General features: G+C 39.3%; 1 protein-coding gene across 1 annotated transcript; it reads right to left on the reverse strand.

The window, feature by feature from the left end:
* Nucleotides 1-627: 627 nt before the first annotated feature.
* lingo1a (leucine rich repeat and Ig domain containing 1a) lies at nucleotides 628-24,945 on the reverse strand. Its single transcript, XM_005731414.2, has 2 exons — nucleotides 24,445-24,945; nucleotides 628-2,517 (listed from the first exon to the last, which is right to left on the reverse strand). Exon 2 carries the CDS (start codon nucleotides 2,503-2,505, stop codon nucleotides 658-660), a length of 1,848 nt encoding a protein of 615 aa, XP_005731471.1. The 5' UTR covers nucleotides 2,506-2,517; nucleotides 24,445-24,945; the 3' UTR covers nucleotides 628-657.
* Nucleotides 24,946-26,459: the final 1,514 nt, after the last annotated feature.

Raw genomic sequence — 26,459 nt, forward strand, 5'->3', positions numbered from 1 at the left:
TTAATTGTTTTTTCTTGGTTATGAATTGGGTGCTATGAAATTAAGATAACATTTTACAGATGTTAGTAACAGTTTTGTCTCTCGAAGAATTTGCTGTGTTTTTTTCATAATATGACACAATAAATTTCCTGAATCACAGAAAAACCATGGAAAACAAAAAAAGGAGGCACAGGAGTATTCACAATGATATACAGTGATGAAGATGTACTTGAATTGGTCAGTGTTTAAGGTGCTCAACAACCCATACAAATCTCATTCATAAGAGAACACCTAACTTCAGAATAAAGCAAACACGAAATAAAAAAAATACGCACAAAAAACAGAGACGGCCAAAATATGATCTGCCCCTCGCATTCTAGCTTTTAAAATGTTTTATTTTTATTTTTGTGATATAGTTATCTCATTAGAAATCCACAGGAATAAGAACTGCCTATGACAAATCTGATTTTCAATTAATGCCCCCACAGGCCTTGTGGAAACCACAGATGCCATGTAACACTGGGTGTGGTTTCATTCCTTGTCCATCAGTCAGGAGAAAGAACATTTTACTCTATGTTAACAGACCAGGATCCACAGGTTTGTAAGAGAGGAAAGGAAATGTCTTCTTTACCATTTGTCTTATTTTAAAGTTCAAAATTAATAAATTCCACAGCTCTGTTAGATCATTTTCATGTTAAATTTGCGAGGAGCATCCACTGTGGTGCTGCTCATGCCAGCGTCTGATTTCCGTGGCACATACTCAATCTCAATGTTGTGTTTAGTGTTGCCTTTACCTCTGCTCCAGAGGAACAGCAGTACCAGGCAAAAGAGGACGACACCAAGAAATGAGATGAATCCCATTGTAGTTGCAATAATCAATGTCTTTATGTCGAATGGGAAAGGGGCATTGACTCTTGTATCATTAGCTCCAGTTTCTGTCGGCTGGTTGGATATGAAAGCAAATGTTTTGTTGGGCTGGTGTGGCCAGTCAGGCGAATAGCTATGAATATGAAGGTGTGCAAGAGAGGTGTCATTTCCACCTGCGTTGCTAGCTATACACACATATGTACCGTTGTCTTGAATCTGGGCATAGCGCACTTCGAGAGTACCATCTGGCAACACAGACAGCCTTCCAATCATCTTGGTGGTGATAAACTTTTTCTGTGGAGATCGCCACATTATCACTGGAGCGGGATCCCCATCTGCTTGGCAAGCAAAATGAACAATGGCTCCCTCGTCAACAAATTTTTGCTGAGGTTTGCGATCCCTAATCCTAGACTTGCGACACGTGAAGTAGTTTGGCTGCAGAACATCTGGGAAGTCTTTGAACTCTTTGCCTTGGACGAACTCAGGGGAGGCACAGGTGGGCTGCTGCCTGTTGAAGTTCAGTCTCCAGCGTCGGCGGAAAACCCACAATAGTCGACAGTCACAGGCCAAGGGATTATCATACAATGCCAGGGTTTCCAGGTTGCCAACTGAATGGAAAGCAGACTCCTCTAAAGTACTAAGCGAGTTCCCAGACACATTTAGTATTTTCAGGTAGTTTAGACCTCGGAAAGAGTAGGGTTCAATCATTGCCAGTCTGCCTCCCACAAGGTGAAATTCCTGCAGACGCAGCAGATCATGGAGCTTATTTCCTTCAATGGTATGGATAGGGTTGTATGAAAGATTGAGAAAGCGCAAATAAACCAAGTGCTGCAAGGCTACATAAGGAATTGTGGTCAGGTTGGCATTTGCAATCGTCAGGTAGGTGAGATTTAATCCATACAAGCAATTTGGGGTCATCGTATCCAAATATGGCCAATTTGCTATTTCCAATATTTTTAACCGATAGAGCCGTTTAAAAGAATAATCCCGTATGACATTGATATTGAGGTGACGCAGCCTGAGAGTGATTAAACTGTGGAGGTGGGTAAAAGCCTCTGTTGGCACAGAAGACAAGTTGCACTTCTCAAGACTCAGGTGCTCAAGACTACTTAGGCCATGAAAAGCTCGATGGGAGATGAAAACCAGATCATTATCACCCACTTCTAAAGAGCGGAGGTTATACAAATCCTGGAACATGTAGTCCAACAGGATGACAATCTTGTTCTCACTTATGTCCAGCTGTGTAAGATTGCTCAGACCTGTGAACACACCGAGCTGGATGAGCTTTAGCTTGTTGCTACGTAGCCCCAATATTCGCAAGCCATAAAGGTTGTTGAATGCTCCAGGCTCAATAGTGGAGATAGTGTTTTCACTCAGTTCCAGGTGTTCAAGGTTGGGACAGTTGGCAAACTCATCTGGGTTAATGGTTCTGATACGGTTCTTGCTGAGGTCCAGCAGTCTTGTTTCTGCAGGAATGCCTTCAGGAACTGTTATGAGTCTCTTGCGGTGGCACATCACCGATCGCTCTTGAACATTGCAATCACACCGGGATGGACAGCCTGTTGTGGATCCAGACAGGACGGTGCTCAGCATCAGAATCAGAATAGGCTGCCAGAAAGCCACCAGGTAGCTGTGCCCAGTCGCTTCCCTGCCCACCATCTTATCGGTTACCTAGAGAGACGCAGATACATAGCAAAATGTTCATGATGATCTGTTCAGTTAAAAGACAAATACAGTGCAAATTGTGAAAAACTGAAACATATGAGCTAAAACAATAGTTTTAACAGTCTTGAGCAATGAGTTGATTTGTCATCATGCAGTTTAATGATAAAATTCTACTATTTTACATTATATGTGGGAGATGTTCAGAACAGGAGTCTGAATTAATAGCTCTCAGAACAATTCTCTTTGGTTATTATGTGAATTTTCTGGCAGTTGGCAAGTTCAACAACTGCATGTGCTAAAAGGACAACATTCTGATGCGACACAAATGCTAACAGAACAGAGAAGAGTAGAGAGAGTGTGTCCTGCTGCAATATTCATGAACAGACTAAAGATGAATAGAGGTTACAAGGAATAAGGTATGTGCATGCAATTATAAATTCTGCATCTTGAACTTGCCAGTGCAGAGTTTCAAAAGGTATTTTAAATCCGAGCAGCTCCTGTAAATACACAGTCGTCCATGAGACCTTGTTATATGAATAAAAATACTGATCCAAGGAAGAAAATCAAAGGCAAAATCATTCTAGTAATCTACATACATCTTTCACTACTGTATACCCTCTTGGTGTACGCTGTGGAGTCCTGAACATATCTACACTAAACCTTACAAATAATCAATCAGTCAATGCTGTCTCCGTGACATAAAGCAAAGAGACGTGTCTAGTGGAATTAACAACATATTTCTGTAATCCAAGTCATGCTGTGTTGTAACAACTTTTTCGGAGCACATCCGTGGTTTAGTGTGGTATTTTGAAGTCTTTTTCTTCCTATTACTTAAAATGTAAATTTGCTGTGTGAGGGTTTGCTGTGTGAGGGTGGAGCAACAGTAACAAAATGATATAATCAAAGATAAAAATGGTGGCAACTATGACGTATGTGCTATGGATGACAGTTGCTCACAGTTAAAATATAGACCATCAGTGAATTAGAAATGGAGAGATACATATGTACAAGACAGGAAACAAAACCTGTTTGATTTGATTCCACTGGTTAGCGTGAGTCTATCCTTTCTAACAGCAATGAAATGATCCATTTGTGTCATAGCAGAACACCCATTTATAAACAAACAAAAAAAGAGCATGTGATCAGCATTAATGCTACAACAATTTTGAACTATATTACCACACAAGGAGTTGGATGAAAATAAGAGGTAAAAAATGTAAAGAAAAAACAGGCTGAAAAAAATTATTTCACATATAATTTGCACTCCTCTTTAGACATGTCCCTGGGAAATGCCTGTCAATGTGTGATCACTGTTGTCACAATACAGTGAATATTCCCAGTGGTATGCAGTTTTATCTCTTCTTCTAAATTAGTCTTTAGGATCCCCAGCACCTCATCTGGTATAGCATGCGACTCAGATGCCAAGGCTAAGTTCTCACTACATTAACCCATCCTGGTCTCTGTATTGCGTGTCATTCCCCGTCTCTGTCTCCCAATCTTTCTGTCTCTCTGTGAGGCACACAAAAGCCACCAAAAAAGAAAAAAGTCCATTTCTGAGTGGTTATGTGATTGTTCTTCCAGATGCCCAGGAGGTCTGTGAAGATGGATAATGCACCTTTATATTTCAGCAGATTCAGTGGACCACAATACATTTGACAGATTGATAGTGTAGAAAGAAAAAATAAGTGATATCCAGCTTGACAGTTAATTATGGGGTAACCTGTTACTACTATTGTGGCCACCAGCCACTGATAATTTTCCCCCCAGTGAGCCCATAGTCAACTGGACAGTAGAATCATGAAAAAATGGGTTAGATTTACTTTGCTCAATTTCATTTTATTGGTCAAAGTTATGAGGTCAAAGTTCAGATTGGGGATTTGATGATACCATCTGTAATCAAGTGATGCCAGAAACAGTTGAGAATTTGTCTGAATTCAGAGACCTGCACCGGAACCTGCTGTGCTTCATGCTGCCTCTGGATATACTTAATATTTCTTGTTCCTTAATGTACACTGATTAAGTAAGTGGCCTGTGAGTGACATAGTGTGTCATAGGACATCGCAAGAAGTCTATGAAAAATGAAAAAAAAAATGGCCTCATGACAGGCTCAGACTCTATCTGTTGGCCTACATTGTGGGGATATATCACATATTGGCTATCACTCAATGAGATGCTATTATGCCCAGCCCTAATGCCACTGACACGTTAACACAATCATAGAAATATTCAAAGTATAATCCCCTGTTGGTAAAGCTCCTTGACTACAACTTCAGCAGGTTGTGGATTGCAGTAAGGCTTCCGAACAAGTCCCTGCACTCTTCTATACATCCCAACAGTGCACGTGATTGGGCAATATTAATAAGAAATTTGAATATTTAAGTAAAGTTTTTGATGAAATTGCATTTTTATGACTTAGATGCATCTAAGTCATTTGCAGCACAATTTACAATTTATAGCACACGGCTTCAGCAGCAAATATGCAATGAAACATGAAAAGATATGGACACATTAAGATGAAGAATGCTATCCATGGGTAAACATTTGCAGCTCTGTTTTGTTAATGATCTGGTGTTATCATCCCCTCACAGGCATGTATTCTGAATGTGTTCTTCATTCGAATCAGCACTCCAGTGAGCTCCCAGAGAATTACATTAATTGAGGTGAAGTGAGAGGGGGTGTGCTGCTCAAAAGAATGAATATGTAAGAGAAATAAGACAGTGGGGCTCAATAAAGGAGGACTCACTGGTCCAAGACCAGTAATAACTAGATCAATGAATAGAGAGATTAATGCCTTTATGCCAGGATCCGCTGGGATGCTGAAGATGTTGCTTCATACGTAAAGTAGATGGTGCCCTGTTACAATGGAGTAGGTGTAGGCAGTTCAGTGTAGCATTAAAACACGGTCCAAGTCGCTATCATTAAGTAAAGTTTAATATGACATTTTATGGTTTTGATATAGAGCCCAATTTTAAAATAATTTTCAAAACCCAAGGAAGAGCAGGTAGATGAAAGAAAGATGGTCTTCAGATTCTCGACACACTGAAGCTAACAGTACAGCACTACAATCATAACACAGTAACCGAAACATTCAGCCAGTTCATGTAAAAAAAGGTTCACGTTAAACTTTAACATCTGCACTGTAGCAAGCTAGAAATTATTTTCTTTTCCATATCTTATCATTCCTTTTTTAACAATTAGCACATTCGAGAATATGCATGTATCAGTGTCATTAAGTCCTAATCATCACAGAGTAATCCGAGTCACATTTTAGTTTACCTGTCAGAAGATATCACTTCTGAGCCTTGTTAAATACCATTGTTAAATACCTTTAAGCTTCCTGGAAATCCGTAAGATGATGCTGACCTTATCTGTAGCACAAAGTGTTAAAAGCCTTTAAAGCCCATTCCTCTGCAAACCGCTTAGTCAGCTGCCCGTCTAATCCTTAATGGCCAGACCAAGGACTGGAATCTTACTTCACCACCTATTTACTCTTCTTTAACATGCCCTCACACTCTTGTCCCCAGTGTTTACAATTTCATATGATGCCTATTAGTGGTATCAAGCATAAGTAATTCCAGTCATATTTTCTTTGTATAGTTTGCAAATTTATATTTTTGTGTAAGTTGACAAAAGTGTTTTATTCTCTTTCTGCTATCACTTTAATCACTTCTAAGATGCTTATTGGCTTTCTAACTGCAAGTAGCATTGCAGGTATTAAAGCATAAACTAAAAGTGACACCATGACTAAATGCATCTTAACCACAAGTTTTTTTTGACCTTTAGCAAGTGGTAGTAAGATCTGTCTCACACTGTCCTGGATGAATTTGAACAAAATTGTTAACCTTGTGTCATTGAGAAGCTACGCTGCCTGCTGGCACTGTTGGCTGGGTTTGAACCTGTGATATGGCAGGGCTTAAATGTAAGCTGACGCCCGACAGATGGACAGTAAAGCCCTAATCCAGGTGAAGAAGCTGGTTGGTGCATCGAGGTGCAGAATTCCAACAGTGACCAGCTGTTGTTCTGACAAAACTCTGCCGTAAAACCTGTAGACATGTCCCTCCTGAACTTCACCTCTCAAAGGGGTCATTATTGCTTCTGCGCAGTGTTCTGTTCATTGATGTCTCATTCTGTAGTACAGCAACAAATAGGAAACTGGGAAAGAATTACCAGTACATTCTGCATATATAGGGAATGACAGGAATTTCTGATGTTGAGTCTGCCTTTACTGATAAAAAAAAAAAGATGCAAACAAAACTACTTTCTAATTAAAAGAAAAAGCCACTTACACAAAGCCTGTCAGGAGACCAAACTTACACCAAAGGAAAAAAACAAAAAAAAAAACAAACAAACAAAAAAAATACTGGGGATGGGTTTATACATTAAAAGTTGATTACTTGGACCAGTCATATTGAAAGGGATTGTTTTGTTGTTCCAGCTCGTAAAAGATGTTTTTTTTTTTCCTTTTAATAAGACAATCAACAGGGCAATTAGAAAGATATTAACTCAGTTTTATAATAAATAGTGAATTCTTATTGTTTTGACATATTTTTAAAAATCATTTTATAAAACCCTTACTTTTAGCTCTACTTTAGAGATGTTGCCCTATAGTCATAGTAAAAGATTTTGATGATAGTAGACAGTTGCCAATGTAAAGAAAATACAATTATAGTTGGATAGATAATATTATTTGGGTTTGGTTCAACTGATTAGCTTATTGTTAAACTAGAAGGGATATCTATTTCAAAAACAGTGTAGCCAATAATAATAATAGCTAATGATTCTGGTCAAATTTTTTAAAATCATGTTTCATTAAACATTAGTTTATCGAGGCCCATAGCTGGGGCTATTGTGTATTTTCTTTTTTCTTTGTTGGGTGTTTGGTGTGCAATTTAGGGATCGTGATGTTCTATCATTATTAAACTATTCAGCTTGCCAGCTCTCTGCAGAGAATCGTGATTTTTTTTTTTGTTCATTCTTTTTAAGGAGATAAAGTGTATTTTGGAAAGACTCAAATAAGACTCACTAATGAGAGCTCACATGTTTTTCACAGCATCCAAAACAATTAATAAAAGGAAACGAGCCAAACTTAAGCCTAGAGGAATTACACAAAAAGGTCTAAAAAAATCATTTTCTAATTAAAAGCATACTTATAATGATGTCAATTATCTGAATTTGGCAAATTATTTCATCATATATTTTGTTAAGACTGACAAACAAAACAGAAAAATCTAATAAATGCGGTGAAGCTGACAAAAACAAGAACGTAGGCTATTTTTCACTCAGCAACTTCACTTGGATATGTCTGTTGTTTAATAGTTATCCTGTTTAGAGCTTAGTTAAACTATCATGTGAAAAAACATGTGTAGGCCTTTAGGAAGAAGTCATTAGCAATTTGGATATGAGAGCTATTTAAATCAGCCCCGACAGTTAGAAGACGATCCTGATATAATATTGATGAACTGATAATGTAAAGCGTGATGTGCTATTTATAACTAATATCACAGTTCAGACTGCCCAGCAACACTTCAAAATGAATAAAAGGGAAACTGATTATAAAAACTTACTTATTAGTGAAAAAATAGCTCAGTGGATATCATTCCAACTCTATCCATGTCTTTTTCCCCCCATCACGGGGCGACCGTGGCACTGGGGGTTGGGAAGCGCATCTGTTGGCCAGAGGGGCCGATGGCGCGATATGGCAGTCTTGCTTCTGTCAGTCTGTCCCAGGGCAGCTGTGGCTACAACTGTAGCTTGCCTCCACCAGTGTGTGAATGTGAGAGTGAATGCATAATGCAATTGTAAAGCGCTTTGGGTGCCTTGAAAAGTGCTATATAAATCCATTATTATTATTTATTTTATTTGACCTCCAAACACTGAGCGTAGAATGAAACACAATAAATAACAACTTGGGTTGTGTGTTTGTGTGTGTGTTTAACTTTTCAAATGGTTAGCCAATTAGACAAATGTACAGCAAAGATGTGGCAACCACTTAACATAGCCTTTATCACTTTGTTAGCTAATGTTGTGGACCCCATTTTGAGTCTTGATTTCTTTTGCTGACAGAGACTCCAGGGCTCGAAGCAACTAAGTCAGGGTCGCACACATCTACACGTGGGCTCTTCTCCCAGCAACACAGGAGAAGCCAACACCCCGAGCTCCAGAAGCCAAACTGAAAACAATGCAGACATTGCAATAAAAGTAGAAGAAGCACTAACTGCTGAAGGTCACAAGGCTTTAGGTTTCATACAGAATACTGATTTCATATGAGTGTTTTAGTGTTGGAGCTGAACCTGGCCTGTTCTACTTTGTGTAGTTTGGAAGACTGAGAGCAAGTCTGCACTAACAAGGCCCCGTGAGGTACTTGAGAAAGTCTGTTTGAAGCAATGGGCCAGAACCATTGTTTTTTTCCACAGTCAGCAGAACTTGATATATCGCTGTATACAATTTTTGGATAAACACTATTTGTTTCAATTGGGGGTAAATAGTTTACAAACTTAAATCTGATGCTCATAAATAAGTCAATCAATTGTTTTATCGATTATGGATACATGATTAATACACGAGTAACCATGTGGTTCATTACATCATGTTAAAATAAACTGGGAGACTAACAATGAAGGCAACAACAGCAATAAAATAATAATGATAATGATAATCAGCAGAAATAGTATTAGTACAGTGAGAGTATAGCTCAAGCTAGCGGTACCAATGTAAATGCACATGTAGGAAGTTTAACCTAGTGCCCAAAATGGAATAGGAGGCAGGAAATTGAGCTAGATAAGAAGAAGAAAAAGAACATAAAAGGAAAAAAAAGAAAATGGATGAGTTATTGTTGTTATTATTGAAATTGTAGCTCATATGTGAGGGCAAATAATAACCACTGAATGTAGCATGCTATTAGCAGACAAACTGAATTTGTATTAAAGTTTTTCTTGATCAACTTTTGCATTGGTTTAGTAAACAAAATAGTGCTCGAGGCAATTAAGTTTCACGGATAATATCCCAAAAGGTCTTCTGTTTGATTTGCTGAATGAAAAACATGCTGTGAGTTTTTGCAAAATAGGGTAAACATGCACTGAGTAGTATGAGCTCAAACTGACCAATTGAGATAACCTGTAGTTTAGGTGCACTTTGTCTGTTATGGACTAATTTGCTCTTCTTATCCAGAAACAAAGAAACTGTTTCCTTGGCTACTGATGAGCAAAAAACACTGAAATCTCACCAATATTCTTGTAATGAATTTGCAGGATGATGTGCAAAAAACAAATGAGCTTAGGCGAATAAACAGGTCTCCCAATGCTCATCAGACACCATGAAAACATTTAGTTATGTAATCATCCATCCATCCAATTTTCATTGAAAGGAAACTTCAAATCCTGAATATTCTTTCTTTAGAGTTCGTCATTTGTTTGTTGTTATTATGCACAAAGTTTTATTTATGAATATTAATGTTTCGTTACAGTGCTTTCATCTAAAGGTTTGAGATGTAAAAGGTAAAGTTTTCAAAGATAAAGCTGTAAAAAGTATATATAATTTTTTATATATACTTTTTAGATATACACCAGTTGATCGATAACAGCAAGCTGAAGGACATTTAGAATTGGAAACAAACAAAATCCCTGTCAGCTCAATCACATATCCTGCCAGAACATCCAAACCTATTTGAATAATCCACATTTTTGCTCTGAATTAATCATTCTTGAGTGATGGGTTAATATTATGGAGCTGAATCAAGCCCTTACCTCTTCTATGGCGCATAAGCATTTGCCAAGACATAGTGTATGATTTAATTTGAGAATGACAGTACTTATGCAAATCAAAACTGTCCTCAAGTAGTGCTATGGGGGAAGAATCGTTATTTAGAAGGTGAAGATGTTAAAATTGTAAAATTCAACATAAGGACCCTACTGAATAGCTTCCGAAATTTATTCAAGGTTAGAGGGAGGGTAAATGAACGATTTGCGAGGGGGATGAACATATTGCTCTTCTCACTAAATTTGTGAGTGAATAATTTTTTCCCCTCAGATGAAGTGAGCAGATTTGGCAGTTACCCTCAGAGTGTGTTGCGGGTGGGGGTAATCTGTTTGTTGGTGAGCTCCTTTGCAGGCTTATGGAACAACTAGTATATCAACTTCCCCAAATACGTAGCCTTAATAGCCTCGAATAGACTGAAAACTGCACTGGTTCTTCAATTAAAGAAGTCAACATGGAAACATGCCTTCATCTCGTAATGAATAATTAAGGGCATATTTTATCAGCTGCTAGGAAGTATGACGGGCACAGTGTGGAGAGGCTCTCGGCTATATTGACTTTAATTGTGACTGGCATCTGAAGGCTTTCTTCCCAGTGTGGCGAAGAAAATGTCCCTTTTGCTTAGCTGTGCCTGCAGCTCACAATAACGGCTTTTAAAGGGAAACGAGCTGTAATTAGTGGATAGAGAGTTGACCCTCATGCATAAAATCCCCAACTAATGCACCGGGATCAGACTTTAGAGGGTACTGTTGTTGCACAATGTAGTAGGGAATGGCCTATATTAGTGAAGCTCCAACCACACAGGAGTTGTTTACAAAACCCATTATTGTGTGTCAGGACTTTTGTTTTTACAACTTGCAGTCACCAGGAAATATATGTCAAGTTGAGATGAACTTAGCAGTATTAAAAAAGATTATGATATTGCCAACACAATTTGCACAGTGTGCTTAATCAGACTTACTGTGTAATAGAGGGTTGGGTAGGAAGGAAGACGCCATAAATCTTTGTAACTGCTTGGCGTGAGTTGAGATGACAGAAGATTTTAATCAATAAAGCATACATTAGTGTTTGCTGATGGATTGCAATTGCTTAACATAAATACTCAAATATGTTCAAAGTACTTCATCCATGTCTAATTTCCAAAACTGCCTTAATTTTCTGTTCTCACAGTCTCAGTGTAGCTCCAACTATTTCCAGCAGGGATTAGAGTGGGGGCAAAAAAGCACCGTACTTTGAGATAGTTCCCAATGCCTAAGATTTCTTTTTATGTATTGGCAAGGTGGAGCTGACTGATGATCTCTTTGGTTCTCCAATATCTTTATCGTGTCATTGTTAAATATCCAAAATAATACATAATCTTATCAACTTTCATCTATAGTGAAATGTAGGAAAAGTATATCGAAAGTCTTTGTATTTTCTATCTCAAATACTACAGGGGTATCTCATCTCTAAATTACAAAATACCATCATAAAGGTGACCTTTAAAATCCATATTTTAATAAAACCTTTCCATAAGTGCTAGTACAGTGGTAGAAGTCAAAATCAGAAGCTTTTTCCAGAAAATCTAATCTTTTAAAGCGGTTGCAATATCTCCCTCTGGAAATTTCCAAGCGTCTACAAGAATATATCATTGAAATGGTGTTGAAAAACCGACATAATCCTATACTTGTGTCTTCAACTTGGGAGCAGCACCTGCACAAAGACACAAAATTTAAAAGTGCATGATACAACTAGATGAAACAACACGTGGATTTGGAATGTACCACTGTTGGCTATGGCAGTGGTGGATATAATGGGGCTTTAAAGTCTCATGTTTCTTTTCTATAATTTGTATTTATTCTAACTAAAAAAGGAATTATTATTGAATTCCTGCTACTATAGCAACCGCTATTCAATAACGTATAACTCGAGCAACAAACAGACAAAAGCAATAATCACAGAATCTGTCACCCACAGCTTCCATCTAGTTCCAGTATTTACATTTCACATTCGCCATCATATTTGTGATATGATTCAACGAAAATAGGTAATAAGCTGTTTCCCCGTCCTCAACCCTGGCTCAGGTTTTTTTTTTTTTTTTTTTTTCATTTTTGAAATGGCTTAGTTCTTTTAGATCTTCATTTCTGTATAGCATCATGAAGAAGAGGATTTCATTGACTTGAGACCTAGTGTGTTCATTTGCAAATTCCTAAAGTACAAGATTGTAGATACAATTTGACCTTCAATGGAAACACAAAAAAATAAAACAAACAAAAAGAAACAGATTTTTTTTAAACTTTTACACAATTCTTGATTAATGGCTGTCAAATGCACCAACTGCCTGTGAGAAATAACTTCATTTTCCTCATTTGGGATTTATTTCCTATAATGGCAAGGGCTCAGACAAAACACTGACTCACGAGCGCTTTATCAAAAAACAGAAGTACGGTATAAGAACTGTGACAGTCAGTTATTTCAATGCTCTCATGCAGACTGTGTTTATGCGGCATGACAAAATGGTATTTTTTCACCTTTTCCACAGCAGTATGGGAAAAGTCAAATGGTAGATTTAACCTCCCAAAATAGTGACAGATCTGCACAGTGCAGTTTCCCTATTAACAGTTTCTTTATATGGGAAGGGAATTCTGGCATTTGTTTTAATGAGTGTTGATGCAGACTTTCATCTGGTCATTTTCAGTACTAAACTTTAATGAGCAGGAACTCAGAGCAACAGCGTATTTGATATTCATTAAGTACTGTTTTTGCACTGGAAACCAGTGACTCTGGATCAGTGCTTTGAATAAAACAAATCATTTGATTCTCTATGCAGACAAAGCAAACTCTAGATGGCTCTAAATTAATTGTCAAAAGGCTACAGCTGATTAGACCAACAACGCAGCTTTCTCCTGATAAATACACCTGACATCTTATACACTGCCCTGAAAACACATTTATTCTTACAGTTTTACCATAAAATAAACCATAAAATCTTAAGCTCCATTTTATTATTCCTTTGTTACATTGCAGCACGGTGGCACGGTGGTTAGCACTGTTGCCGCACAGCAAGAAGGTCCTGAGTTCAATTCCAACACCAGGCCGGGGTCTTTCTGTGTGGAGTTTGCATGTTCTCCCCGTGTTTGCGTGGGTTCCCTCCGGGTACTCCGGCTTCCTCCCACCGTCCAAAGACATGCAGCTTGTGGGGATAGGTTAATTGGATAATCCAAATTGTCACTAGGTGTGAATGTTCGAATGAATGTGAGTGCGAATGGTTGTGTGTCCCTGTGTGTTGGCCCTGCGACAGACTGGCGACCTGTCCAGGGTGTACCCTGCCTCTCACCCTATGACAGCTGGGATAGGCTCCAGCGCCCCCCGCGACCCTGAAAAGGATAAGCAGAAGCCAATGGATGGATGGATGGACATTGCTATTAATCTGATCCCTTCACCACAGATGGGACGGATGTTAACATATACTTGTTAAGGTAGAGCTTTCTATCCTGATAACCCATACTCTGTGGAGCAAAGGCAAAAAAGGAAAAACATCAACAGTGAGAAAGACACACAATGGGGAGTTTATTTGCTATTTCTAGCACCATGAAAAAGAACCTATGCCATACCAGTGGGAGAACCTTGTTCACACAAGATAAATGATTTAGCCTACTGTAATTAGTGACCATGAATGGATGGCTATCAATTGAACAGCTAAAATGGTATTAGATCATTTATCTATTTTTATACGTGCAAAATGATTCACCAGTCGTTCAGTCTTCAGTCTTTTACCAGCAAACGCACACAATGAACTAGCCTCTCCCTAAAATAACAAAACAAAAACCACACAGTTTCATTTATCTCTAATTTAAAATCTATGCAACACTTCATTCTATTTTCCTCTTGTTTTGAGATGATGGCTCAACGCACATTCATTTTAAAGAACGCAGAGGTGGATGGGCTTGTTTGTATCAGTTGACATAAAACTACACATGAACTTTAAAGCTAATAGTAGCAATTCACTGCATTATTTGGGAAAAGAAACTCTATTTAGATGGCCACAGCTACAATGTTGGTCTGTTTTCTCTCTAGCCACAATCCACGAAGGATTGAACAGGTCTGGTCATCCCCACAGTGGCTTCAGAGCAGAGATAGGGGAGCTTAATCCATGTCCTCTGAGAGATTGCCCAGAAAGATGAAGCCTTAATTAGCCAGATAAAACCTCACATAATGACGCTATTGATATAGACTGAGAAATGAGGTCTAAGCTGAAACCCCCTCCCCCAAATAAAACAAAGACTATTGCGCATAAGATGGTTGAGATGGGCTGGGAAGACACTTTGTAAAGTTACTGCGGTGGATGGAAAAAGGGGGCAGATCGCTCTCACTCTCAACTCCAGCAGGGGAGCATTGTCTCATCTCTCTGAACAATCCACCTGCTCCAAATTCTCTCATAAGAAGCTTAGAGAAAAATGCTGACCTTCATATAAACAAAGATTATGTGGAGGAAAACAACAACAGTTTTGGAGTACTTAAGCAATAGCACTCTGGGGAGGTTCAAGCAATTAAAGGCAAAATTACTCATCTGAGCTGTCCTTGTATCCTCCCATTCCATATCTTTGCTTTTGTGTAGTAAGACGAGGTCATAGAGATAGTGAAAAGAAAGAGAATCACATCTCTATTCTTCTGCTAATCCTAGGGGTACTAGAGGGAACAAAATCTTACTTTCAGAAAGACAATCTAGGTATTTCACATGCTATACATGGATCAATGACAAGGTGACCCAGTACAGTAATAGCAGATGGCTTTAAGGTTGGCAAAGACACTGCAAACCTCTTCAATGCTTGTTCTTCAAAGAAGTTACAGACATTAGCACCAGATTCCTTTCGTTTTCTTATTCTTCAATAATAACTCCTACAACTGACTTAAATTTGTAGAATTTCATGTACACTATACGTAGATTAATATATCTTAACACTAGGAAAAGAAAGCCTCATTATATTTGAGTGCAACTGATATCAAAGCACATCCAGCCTCAATCTGCAGAGTTAGGAGGTGAGATCCCTTCTGCCACTCATGCCTTAATTAATGAGAATGGCTGTCTGTTTCCTTTGTTTCCCTGCAAAGAGCAGTGCCTATGTTGAAGCACGCTGACAGGCAGACGCTTGTGGACACACGTTTTAGAATTTCATCTTTGTACTCTTGTCATGTTATTCTTGTCGTCATGTAACTTGTATGCCATTTACAGAGGACATGTAATTGCTGAAATGAAGCCAACTGTGCTGTAAAATCCTGTTTTTTGGGGGGTTTTTTTATTCACTTTATATGTTCAATCTGGATTGAGAAACACATTTTTATTTACAGAACCAGCTGAAGGGATCAGATAAGATGAGCCATTACTTAACCAATAAGCATTTTCCCGCTGTGGAAAAAAAAATCCACAGCAGATTTTATTGACAAGTTAATTCGCTATTTGAAACGGAAACGGTCTCATAACCAGTTAACTGTACTGGACATTTCTCATATACATAATTTTACTTTTCACTGTATTTCCACTTATTATTAGTGTTAAAATGTGTTTGACAAAAACAAACTGTAGCAAGTTGTTACAATGCTGTTTTACAGGCAAAATAAATAATCAGTCATTCAAAAAGTTAATTCATCTATAACCAAATTAACTTTTAGTCATCTGATTAACTTGACAGAACCTCTGATCATGACTTTTTTGTCTGTCACAGGTAAAGGGAACACTAGCTTCTTTAATTTTTAGAGCCTGTTATAATTTATTTTATTTTTTTAACCTTCTGCCCACTTTTCAAGGTCTTTAAACCTACGTAACTTCATTACCGTTTGTGTTAGAGACAAAATTCAAGTGGTTTTTGAAAGCTGAAAAGATGAGTGGCATACATGATAATTGGGTGATAAAGGGTTTTAATGTTCTAATCTCAAAAGTAAGAATTATGTGAGATGAAAATTATCCCGTCTATTTCTCGAATGTATTTGAATTTTATTCATTTTCTCATCAAAATCATTTCTGCTCACCTTTTGCACCGTTTTCTAAGTCAGTTATGAGATGTGTGGGTTAAATTGTCTGGACCATCCTCTCACACCACATCAGTGCTCCTCAGACCTGATCTCTTTCCCCTCCTAATTCCCACAGGTTCCCAAACTACTTTGCACTTCTGTGGCAGCGCAACACACGCCGGCATCCAACAAGGTCAAATGCCATTTCATTTTCTCATCTTTGATCTCTGCACGGCTCTTTCATCAGTCTCACCCTCCCCATCCACCCGAATGCTACCGTCACCATTTTGCCAGTTAAACTGACCTTTCTTCTCTCCCTCAGTTTTGAAGAATGGCAGAAACTGAAATTAAAATACATGCTCCAGATGTAAAATATTATCAAAACCATAAAGCTTGTGAGAGTGTCTTTATTTAAAGAAAATAATAATGATGTCTAGGGAAAAAGAATTAAAAATAAAACAAGTCCACCTTGAAAATCCTGGATTTCTCTCTTGTATCATTTTTAGACTTCCGGCATGTTTAGGCTTAAAGGACTAAAAGGAAACAGCTGCTGAACTGTCTGTCACATCAGAATACGGTGTTAAAATGCCAAACTGCAACATTTATATGCGTTTTTCCTGCTAAAGATAGACTTTCAGTATCCTACATGTCAACTGACTTCGGGGCCTGATTGAAAAAGATTTAAACGTGAATGCAAAGTCTCAGAATTTCTACGAGATGCGAGATAGCACCGTGCAGGAGTCTAACTGTAGGTGGGATTATTACTGCCTCTTCGTGTCTAGCAAAACAACATCTCTTCATGCCACTCAGTCTGGTCGATAACCTGAAATCTGACCTCTTGTTTCCTCCCTGCACTTTCCCTATCCTCCTTCAACAATATTAGCAGTTCGTTGTTACATTGTTCGGTTATTCTCTCTCTCTCTCGCTCTCTGTTAACAGCCAGAGGGTAAAAGAAAGTCGTAGTGAGGAAGGGAAACAGAGAGACAAACCAGACTGAGAGAGCTTTTAGGGAAGTTAAACTGAAAGAGTAAGATGGAGGTAGAGCACCAAAGAGATGAACGAGGGGAGCTTTTAGGGAACTAAAAGCTGCTCCCCCTTATACCTCAAAGCAAGGCCCCTGTTTTCTTGAATCACATGATGAATGGGAACAGACTGTCAATGGATAAAAAGCAGCTACACTGATCTCACGAAAGGGAGGGATAATGGACTTGAAGCACATTAAAATACTTGAATTATCTTGAGTCACTTTAATCCATGTGTCATGGAGGATAGCCTCTCTATACTTTGGCACTAAGGTGTCACTTTCTTAATGAATCCTAATGGGATTAGTGGCTTTTAATGGCGATTTTAACTTGTCAAGGCCCATCAAATACAAAGAAAAACAATGCAAAATCAGAAACACCTTATTCAGAGCTCACTATCTCAATGTAAAGTAGCTTTGAAAAATATGGCAACATTTTCCAACCAGCCAGTTCAACAACCAGTTAACCAGAACTAACCTATTAGATTGTATTGTATCTACTCTATTTCCATGTCAAAATGCACAATACCGACAGTTTAAAGGCTTCAATTATCAGATAAAGGGAAAACCTTTACTACACAATATTGTTGGTAAAAAGATAACAGCACATGGCTCTTTCTTAGCACAAGCTCTGGCATAGTTTATGAACTCATACACATGTATTTAAAAGGGTCTGCATGGCACTACATCTGTCAGTCAAACCTGGTGAATCAGTGTTTGTGTACAACTCTCAACACTTCACAACAAAAAGGAAGGAGGCACCACCACCACATGTTGCTATACTGCAATTATGCTTTGAGTTAAATCCAGTTTTTCAGCTAAAAACTACACACAAAAAAATCCTTAAAAAACATCCTTAAAAAACCAACAATGAACTCTGCCAATCACTGATCACCATTTGCCCAACCATAATGTAAAAGAAGATCTGTATTGTTGTTGAAATGAGCTCAGCACTAGCCAAAATATTCTTTTTTTGAAGACGTGACTTTAACGCTACTACATCAATTTGAAATCACAGGAGACATGTAGCAGGTTGGGTGCAAATGACAACTCCGTTTCTAAGTACTTCCTCAGTCAGCCTACTAGACAGAGGGAAGAGAGTCGAGAGTACTAGCACTGCACCTAAACACCGGACTCTGAACTCTGAATCTCAATGGGCTATTTTAACAGCCATTACATCAGGGAGGTGGGGCACAAACACAAATCTTGTTCCCACTTATGAAAAATATCATATGCTCCATTCAAGTGAGGCTGTGAAAGTGGAGCTGCTTTTGTATCACAATTGTGTTTCAAATTGCCACCAAATAGCACTGTTTGAATTGCTGCATTGAATAGAAAGATGCAACATATTGTAATTTTGCCTCACAATAGTAATCATCAGCGCTGCTACACCATTTATTCAAACTCCAGCCATGAATGCATGTGACATTATCAAATGGGTCAATAATATCCATTGTCTACAACTGGAAAAGAAGGGAAGACGGCTTAAACTACGGACAGGGAATTTACATGTCAAAAACATCACATTTTCGATGATCCCGGTTCAGTGTGTTTTGTGGCCTGCTGATACACCTAAAATGTAACCATTATTCTCCATAAAAGTATATATAGTGCGCAGCGTAGCTATACACTAGATCACCCGTTTGCCATATGACTATAAGCTGTAAATAAGTGAAACTATGGAGTACGTTTTCAATGGCTGAGGCTACCTTGACTGACTTCTGATCGGATGTTTTCACCCCAAAGTCCCATCCAAAGCTGTCAGTCTTAGGCCATCAGCTCACTCAGTCAACATAATTTAGAGCCCACTAACAGTTTAGGAGAGTGGCATTTACACGCAGTCGTCCAAGAGGTGAGTGTTTAAGGCTTCCTGGCAACAGAGTTTCATTACTCTTTCATCATTCATGACTCCACTCCACAGGGTTGGTAAAAATCCTTAGCAAATACAAACCTTTGACCAATAGCTTCATCTGGCATCAATAAAGGCTAAATTGTTATTGAAATCCAAATATTTAATAAAAGTTGATGGTAGGCATGCAATCAATTTTGACTGCTTGTTGCCATTCAAAATCCCACCTCTTTGTGAAGACCTTGTGAAGACACACAAGCACAAAATGGTTCTCTGAAAACCCCTTTGGAGAATTTCCCTAAAGCCATTTTTCACACCGCTGTGAAGTAGATCAGAATTAGCTGCACTTGTCTGATTTTTTTTTCAAACGCGAATTCTTTAAATGTTAATGAACCCCACAGGCTAATGTAAATGCATGACATTTACACATGCCTCTGACATGCCTCTAACAAGATTGTACACTACAATGACATTTTACTTAAGGAGTAAGCAGTGGGCAGAAATCTAAAACAGCCTGAAATTGATAGGTATCTACCCCCCTCCATTCTAAACCTCTCCCACCTGACTAACACGGGCACAAACATGTGCTTCATGCACTCTGGAAATAAGTAAATCCTGACTTCAGACTTCAAAAAAAATTAAAACCCCAGTCTTTTCAGATACTTTGCTTTTATGCTACTTTATGTAGAACTGCACAAACCACACCCCTGCATTCCCTCTCGGGTCACTTGAAATACAGTATGGAAACAAAATGTAATATCCAATTTTTTGGGGGTGTTTTTTCTCAGACGACAAAAATATGTTGCTTATCCGAGTTTTAAAGCATCCATTGGCTGCTTATTTGCATTAATTTTCTCTTTAGTTTCCTGCTTTTGATTGCAATGAGCCATGAAAGATATGTCATGCAGTTAAATATTAACATAAAAGCCAAGTCACAGCAGGATGTGAATATTGTCTGTTAGAATTCACACATCAAGACTCGAAACCCGTGCATTTCTGCATATTAAGTGTATGGTAGTTGCAGCTTTGTGACAGGTATCTGTGATGTGACAAATAAATGGTTTCCATTTTGGTGTAAATTCTGGATTAGTGTGCACAATAATCACGTTAATGTTTCTACCATCGCAGGATTAAGGGCAATGCAATTAGAATTACAAATGTGAAATCAGATGCGACACAGTGAAAGCCATTTTCACTAAAATGGTAAATGGCCTGTATTTGTATAGCGCTTTACTAGTCCCTAAGGACCCCAAAGCGCTTTACACAACCAGTCATCCACCCATTCACACACTGGTGATGGCATTGGCAAGCTATAGCCACCCTGGGGCGCACTGACAGAGGCGCGGCTGGCCCGACAGTGGCACCACCGGGCCCTCCGACCACCTCCAGTAAGCAACGGGTGAAGTGTCTTGCCCAAGGACACAACGACCGAGACTGGCCAAGCCTGGACTCAAACCGGCAACCTTCCGATTACAAGGCAAACTCCCAACTCTTGAGCCACGATCGCTATGCTGCCCTTACCACACATGACCATGTGACGCTAGACAGCTAGCGAACAAAATAGACGAGATCTTCCACACAAGGCTTGCTTTTAATGAAGATTCTTTAAAGCCTTATCTCTCTCAAGGCTTCTCCTTGCTATTTCTTATTTGTAACTGAAATATACAGAAAGTGAAAATAAATTGCTAGCTAATACACATCTTAATGACAAACTTAAAGATTAGCCTAGCTTAACACGTGCGTTACATTAGCATCGCAGTTCACTCCAGGTAAACACATATAAAAGTTGTTTCTTAACACATTAATATTCACAAAGACGAACGTTTCCCAAGGTACAAGCGTGTACATGAACTCGTTCACTCTTTTAATACTGCCGAAGCACTTTTCACGGAATTAACGGAGAAAACACGTCAAAGATATGTGAATAGTCAGAGCGCTCCCTCGCTCCCGTTTCCGCACATACAATACAAAGATCGCTTGTGATAACGATGTCTCACTCTGAGCAAATTTCGAATCCATACATTTTAACTGTTTTTAGCATGAATTACTTAGAATATTTCTTAACTTTGAACTTATTTATCACTTTGCTTATGTAACTTAATCAGACTATGCACTAACTACTGACCTTTGACCAAAAGGCATAACAATCGCCCTATCGTGGTAAACTTGAGGGCACAGCAAGGGCCACATATCCTCAAATATCTTTTACAGTAAATCATTTACAGTAAGAATTGTAGAAATTCAGAATAAATTAACAGATATTCTAAAGAACGTTTTTTATAGTAACGTAACACATTAAACATGTGCTTCTTTAACTTTTTGGAGTTTTTTAACAAACCCTGACACTGCACCACCACAAGACCAGTAAATATATAATATGTGCACAACTGCAAAGAAACACAAACACAGAGTGTAACACATAAAAGTAGTTTAAATCTGCAATGAGACACAGCCCCTACATGGCAGCCAGCTGCTACATTATAAAAAAAATTACACTGCATTTCATAAGTTGCGTTTGACTTGGGCAGGTTAGCCTTATGGGAAAGAAAAGAAATAGATTGCTGTTGACACTGTTGAGGAGCTGTTTCCAGCACCTCTGCTATGCTGTCTGGGACACTTTCCCAATAGATGGAAATACTTACATGAAAGTGATTGCACTGCTGAAACTACAAAAGCGAGAATAAAAATGCTCATGAGTTTTTGACAGCACATATAGCTGTTCCTTCTCCTTACCCACTTCTAAAGATATCAGCCAAGGACAAAAGTGACATGTGAACAAGATGCTTCCTCCTCCCATCAAATAGCCACTATGATCCCACTACAGATCTTTTATAACCACACCACCCAGCCTCGGGCAAAAAGTGGAACGACAGCCGGGGGCTTATAAAAACAACGTAATTGCAGTCTCATGTGAAAAGTCTCAGCGCTGCCATCCTAGCATTATGTGGGCACCGTGGCCTCACAACTGGGAGCTAATAAACACCTTGTCAATGCGGTAGGTGTTAGCTTTACACCCAGGATGAGTGTCTCCAGGATACATGTTAACACATCATAAATCCACTCACTATTGGTCACTTAGTGTGTTGTGAGAAAGCAAGCCTGTGATCAGTCATCATACACTAACATCATGGTCCACACCATCACCACCCACTTTGTCTTGACTGCTTCTCTGTCCCAGTCTGCTGTCTATGATGAGGCTGATCTCTACCATGAATGAATAATGCTGCACACATATTTCAGTCTGATCTCATTAGTTTACTGTTCCATTCTCTGTCTATATCTGGTTACATTTCAAGCATGGGCTACTAAGACATAACCATTCTTCACTGAAATATAATGGTGTTACGAGGATCAAGATTTTCCTGTGATATCTGATACTCTGTATTATACTGCCCGCTATGTAGAGATTTAGCTTATTGCAAACATTGATCAGCACGTTGTAATTCAATACTGCATGCCAACAGCAGCATGCATTTGTAGGCCAGAATGGAGAGGAGTGTTTTCTACATGTGTGTCGTAGCCTACTGTACTGTAGGGCAAAGAGGTTAATCCTACTGAAAAAAATGTAGATAGTCAAGGTCAGTGGCTGCACATTTGTTTAATGAAGGCAGCCGGGGCGTCTGGACAAAGCGGATCACACACTTCAGGAGCCTCTTAACTGCTGCAAAGCAGCTATGATTGAGTCAGCAGTGTGCCAATCATCAATGAAAACAAAAAACAGTAAAACATGACAGAAATAGGGCTTTAAGCCTAGGGATAAAATTAACAACCACAGGGCAGGATTTTAAAAAAAGAACCAAAAAACAGAAAAACACTTACTGTAATGGGGTCACTCTAAAGTCATTACTGAGTCCAAGAAGCAAACAAAGGTACCTTGATAGGGAGAGCACATCGGACCATCCAACCAAAGCCCCCCACTCACCCACACACATACAGGTGCCACACCCTTGTGGCTGTGTGATATCTCAGTGTACCCCCTATCTATCACGTTAGATTGTGCGCCCAGATAATGCCAGAGAAGCTGTGCTGCTGCTGTTGCTGCTGATGGAACGACTGGAGGCTGCTCCTGTTCGAGCTGGCTGTCCGCTCCTTCCGGCTATTTATAACCAATAGAGCTACAGCACTTTATGAATGTCTGCAGGCACAGCATCACAGAGTCTTCTGATGCTCTGCCTCAACAGCTTTTGTGAGAATTATATGCATATAACAGTACACACATTATAATAGGCTGTCCTGCACAATAAAGCGGGAAGACATTCAGGGGCCGCTGTCACATTCCCTAAAAATGCAGCCTCTAATAACAAACAACAGATGGAGTGTGGCACCATAAACGCACAAGTTTCATCTTGTGGACTGTTTCGTCGCAATTGGTGCTATATATAGATCCCACGTCTGTAGTCTAGTTGAAAACAAAGAGTCCCAAGTCGTTTCACAAAAAAGAAAAAAAGAAATGCACCACCACACCGCTGCAGAAGCCTGCTTGCTTTTTATACGCTGCCCATTTAACAGATAGCCATCTTTGCAGATGAATAAAATGGCATAGGAGGGAGGATCACGACTGCCTCACACTTCAACACAATGACAAATGTTATCTCAGCAGAGCCTATACGTGGTCAAATAAAGGCTAGATGAAGATAACATTTTGCAATTCACTCACCTCCCTACACACACACACAGTCCATGTTCTGCCTCTCTCTCTCTCTCACGAACACAAACACACACACACGCACACATTCGCGGGACAATTAAATTTGATTAATGCTTTAAGCTTTCGTCCTCTCCGACGAGCACACGGACACGCAGAAATGAGCAGAAAAGCAGATTTAAAATGTGCACCGATAACAAAACTCTAAATGAATTTGGAATGTGTCTTTATTGGATGTTCTGATACCTGCAGAGGACGCGCCTAATCACACTCAAGTCCCCGTTTGCTTTTCTGTCCTGTCAACAAATTCTGTCCTTATCATTTGGGACTTGCAGGAATATATGTGTATATGTATATTGTTGATTTGACATCGGAAAGCGCTCCTTGGAGTTACAAATAAACCTCTCTTATGAACTGATGTCGCCACTAGCGCACTAGAATTCACATATTTGATGGATGTTTTCTTCAAAGTAGCCAGGGGGAGACCAGGGTTTGGCTGCATACTATCCACCTCTCTAAAATCTTGGCCTCACCCCACATTAAACCGCAGTGACATAAGCACGGAAACCGAAATGTATCTGCATTATTTTATTTATTTATTGATTGATTTATTTTAAAAACAGTTTTTCCTAAATGTATTTTATTTTATTTCACTGGCTTTATTAACCAAATACTCACCTGCTGTAGCCCTCACTGCTTCCAAGCATCCTTTCGCATTTCTTCCCGACGGCAACTCCCAGCCACCAACACTTAAACTGAGACGCACTATCTCAAGTCCATCTCCTTGATAGATAGCTTTAAAAGATGACAAGGGAGAACAGACACCAGGCAGCCGTTTCCTGCTGATTTCCAACGACTTTCTCCAAAACGGCACTGCTGCAGTTCTGAGACGATAGCAGTAGTTAAAACAGATAACCCACACAAACGCGCACATACAGCGCGATCCTCCCTTGGTAATGGGGCTCCTTGTGAGCCCGAACTCGTCCGATGAGAATAAAGAAGGAATGCAAATGGCAGGTAGAGAACAACTCCCACGCACTGCTCCCGATCCAAGCGCACAGCTCCCTGATGCAGTCTCTCCACAGCACACTCTCGGTACTGTGTGACTGGCTGTCGTCAGTGGCACAGGCAATCCGATTGCTGGAGGGAGGGACGGAGATGATCAGCGGAACGCACTCTGCCCGGTGTCCTACTCAAGTGTGTGTGGTAAAGCTGTGTGTTTGCCTGGGCGTGTGTGCCGTGTTCTATCACGTCACATACGCAATTCGTCCATTTAGTGGTATATTCATTTAGACCCCACGCGTTTTGTTAACCTTCCTTATATGTCCAGATATGTCTTTCCAGATTTCAGCCTCTCCTCTGGCGCGCACAGAAACGTTGACGCACACGGGCACATGGGACATAAAGCAGCAATATATTCTGAGGGTAAACTGAACCTAATTTGTCCGCGACACCTTTGTAACGTGCAAATGCTTCACCGAAACGTCATGGAAAATACGGTTATATATAATTATATATGTGTCTGAGAAAGAAGTGGAAACCAAAAGGGAACGTGAGACGAGGAAGGAAGGGAGTCTATGAGAAAGTAGCAGTTCCCTTTTTAAAGGCCTGATGGCACTGTGGGCTTCGGGTACTGCAGTCAAACATACACAGGCATTCACAACACACTGCTTCTTCCATGAGGCAGTCTGTGCAGTATGCTCCCTAATACATACCTGATATTTTACCTCCTGTGATTTTTAAACGGAGTCTATGGACAATCACTTAGAGATGGTAGGTGATTTAAAACTGGAAAATAAAATTACAACCCCAATCAAAAAAAGGGTTGCTGTGTAAAAACGCAGTGATTTCTTGTAATCACATTTTTCACAACAAAACATAGAAAAAATAGATATTTAAACTGAGACTTTTTACTGTGTCACTGAAAAATAGGTATTTATGAATTTGATGTCGCCACACTTTCTGAGTAAAAAAGTGGGACAGAGCAACAAAAGGCTGGAAAAGGAAGTGGTAGAAGGAAGGAAGAGCAACTTAGAGAGTTTCTCAGAAGGAAAGATGGGCAGAGGCTTATTAATCTGGAAAAAAAAACTGCATCTACAAATAGCGGAGCCATTTCAGAGTAACCTTCCTCATAATGAAATTGCTAAGACTCTGAATATTTCATCCTCTGCAGTAACACAATATCAAAAAAATCAGGAGAATCGCTGTGTGCAAAGGACAAGGCCAAAAAACCCCAATACTGGACACTCATGGGTTTCAGACCCTCTGGTAGCACTGCATTAAATACAGGCATGATTCTGACATGGAAACCATTGCTTTGACTGGGGAACACTTCCAGAAGTCACTGTCTGTAAACACTGTCCAGGATCCAGGATAAGAAATCTATCATACAAAAAAAACATATGCTAACATGATCCAGAGCAACTTGTGCTCCCTTTTAGATGTACTTTTCATGGATGGTCTTGCATTCAGTAAGACGTTGCTAAACCACATACTGCAGCTATTACAACTTCATGGCTTTAGCTGGTCTGCCTGCAGTCCAGGCTATTCACCAACTGAAAATATTTTGCACATGAAATGAAAGATATGAAAAGGAAACACACTGCTGAACACCTAGAATCCTATATAAGAGAAGACTGGGACAACATTCCTCTACCAAAACTCCAGCAGTTGGTCTCCTCAGTTCCCAGATG

This window comes from Pundamilia nyererei, unplaced genomic scaffold (assembly GCF_000239375.1).
Source record: "Pundamilia nyererei isolate P.nyererei 1_Seehausen unplaced genomic scaffold, PunNye1.0 scaffold00043, whole genome shotgun sequence".
NCBI classification, from domain to species: Eukaryota; Metazoa; Chordata; class Actinopteri; order Cichliformes; family Cichlidae; genus Pundamilia; species Pundamilia nyererei.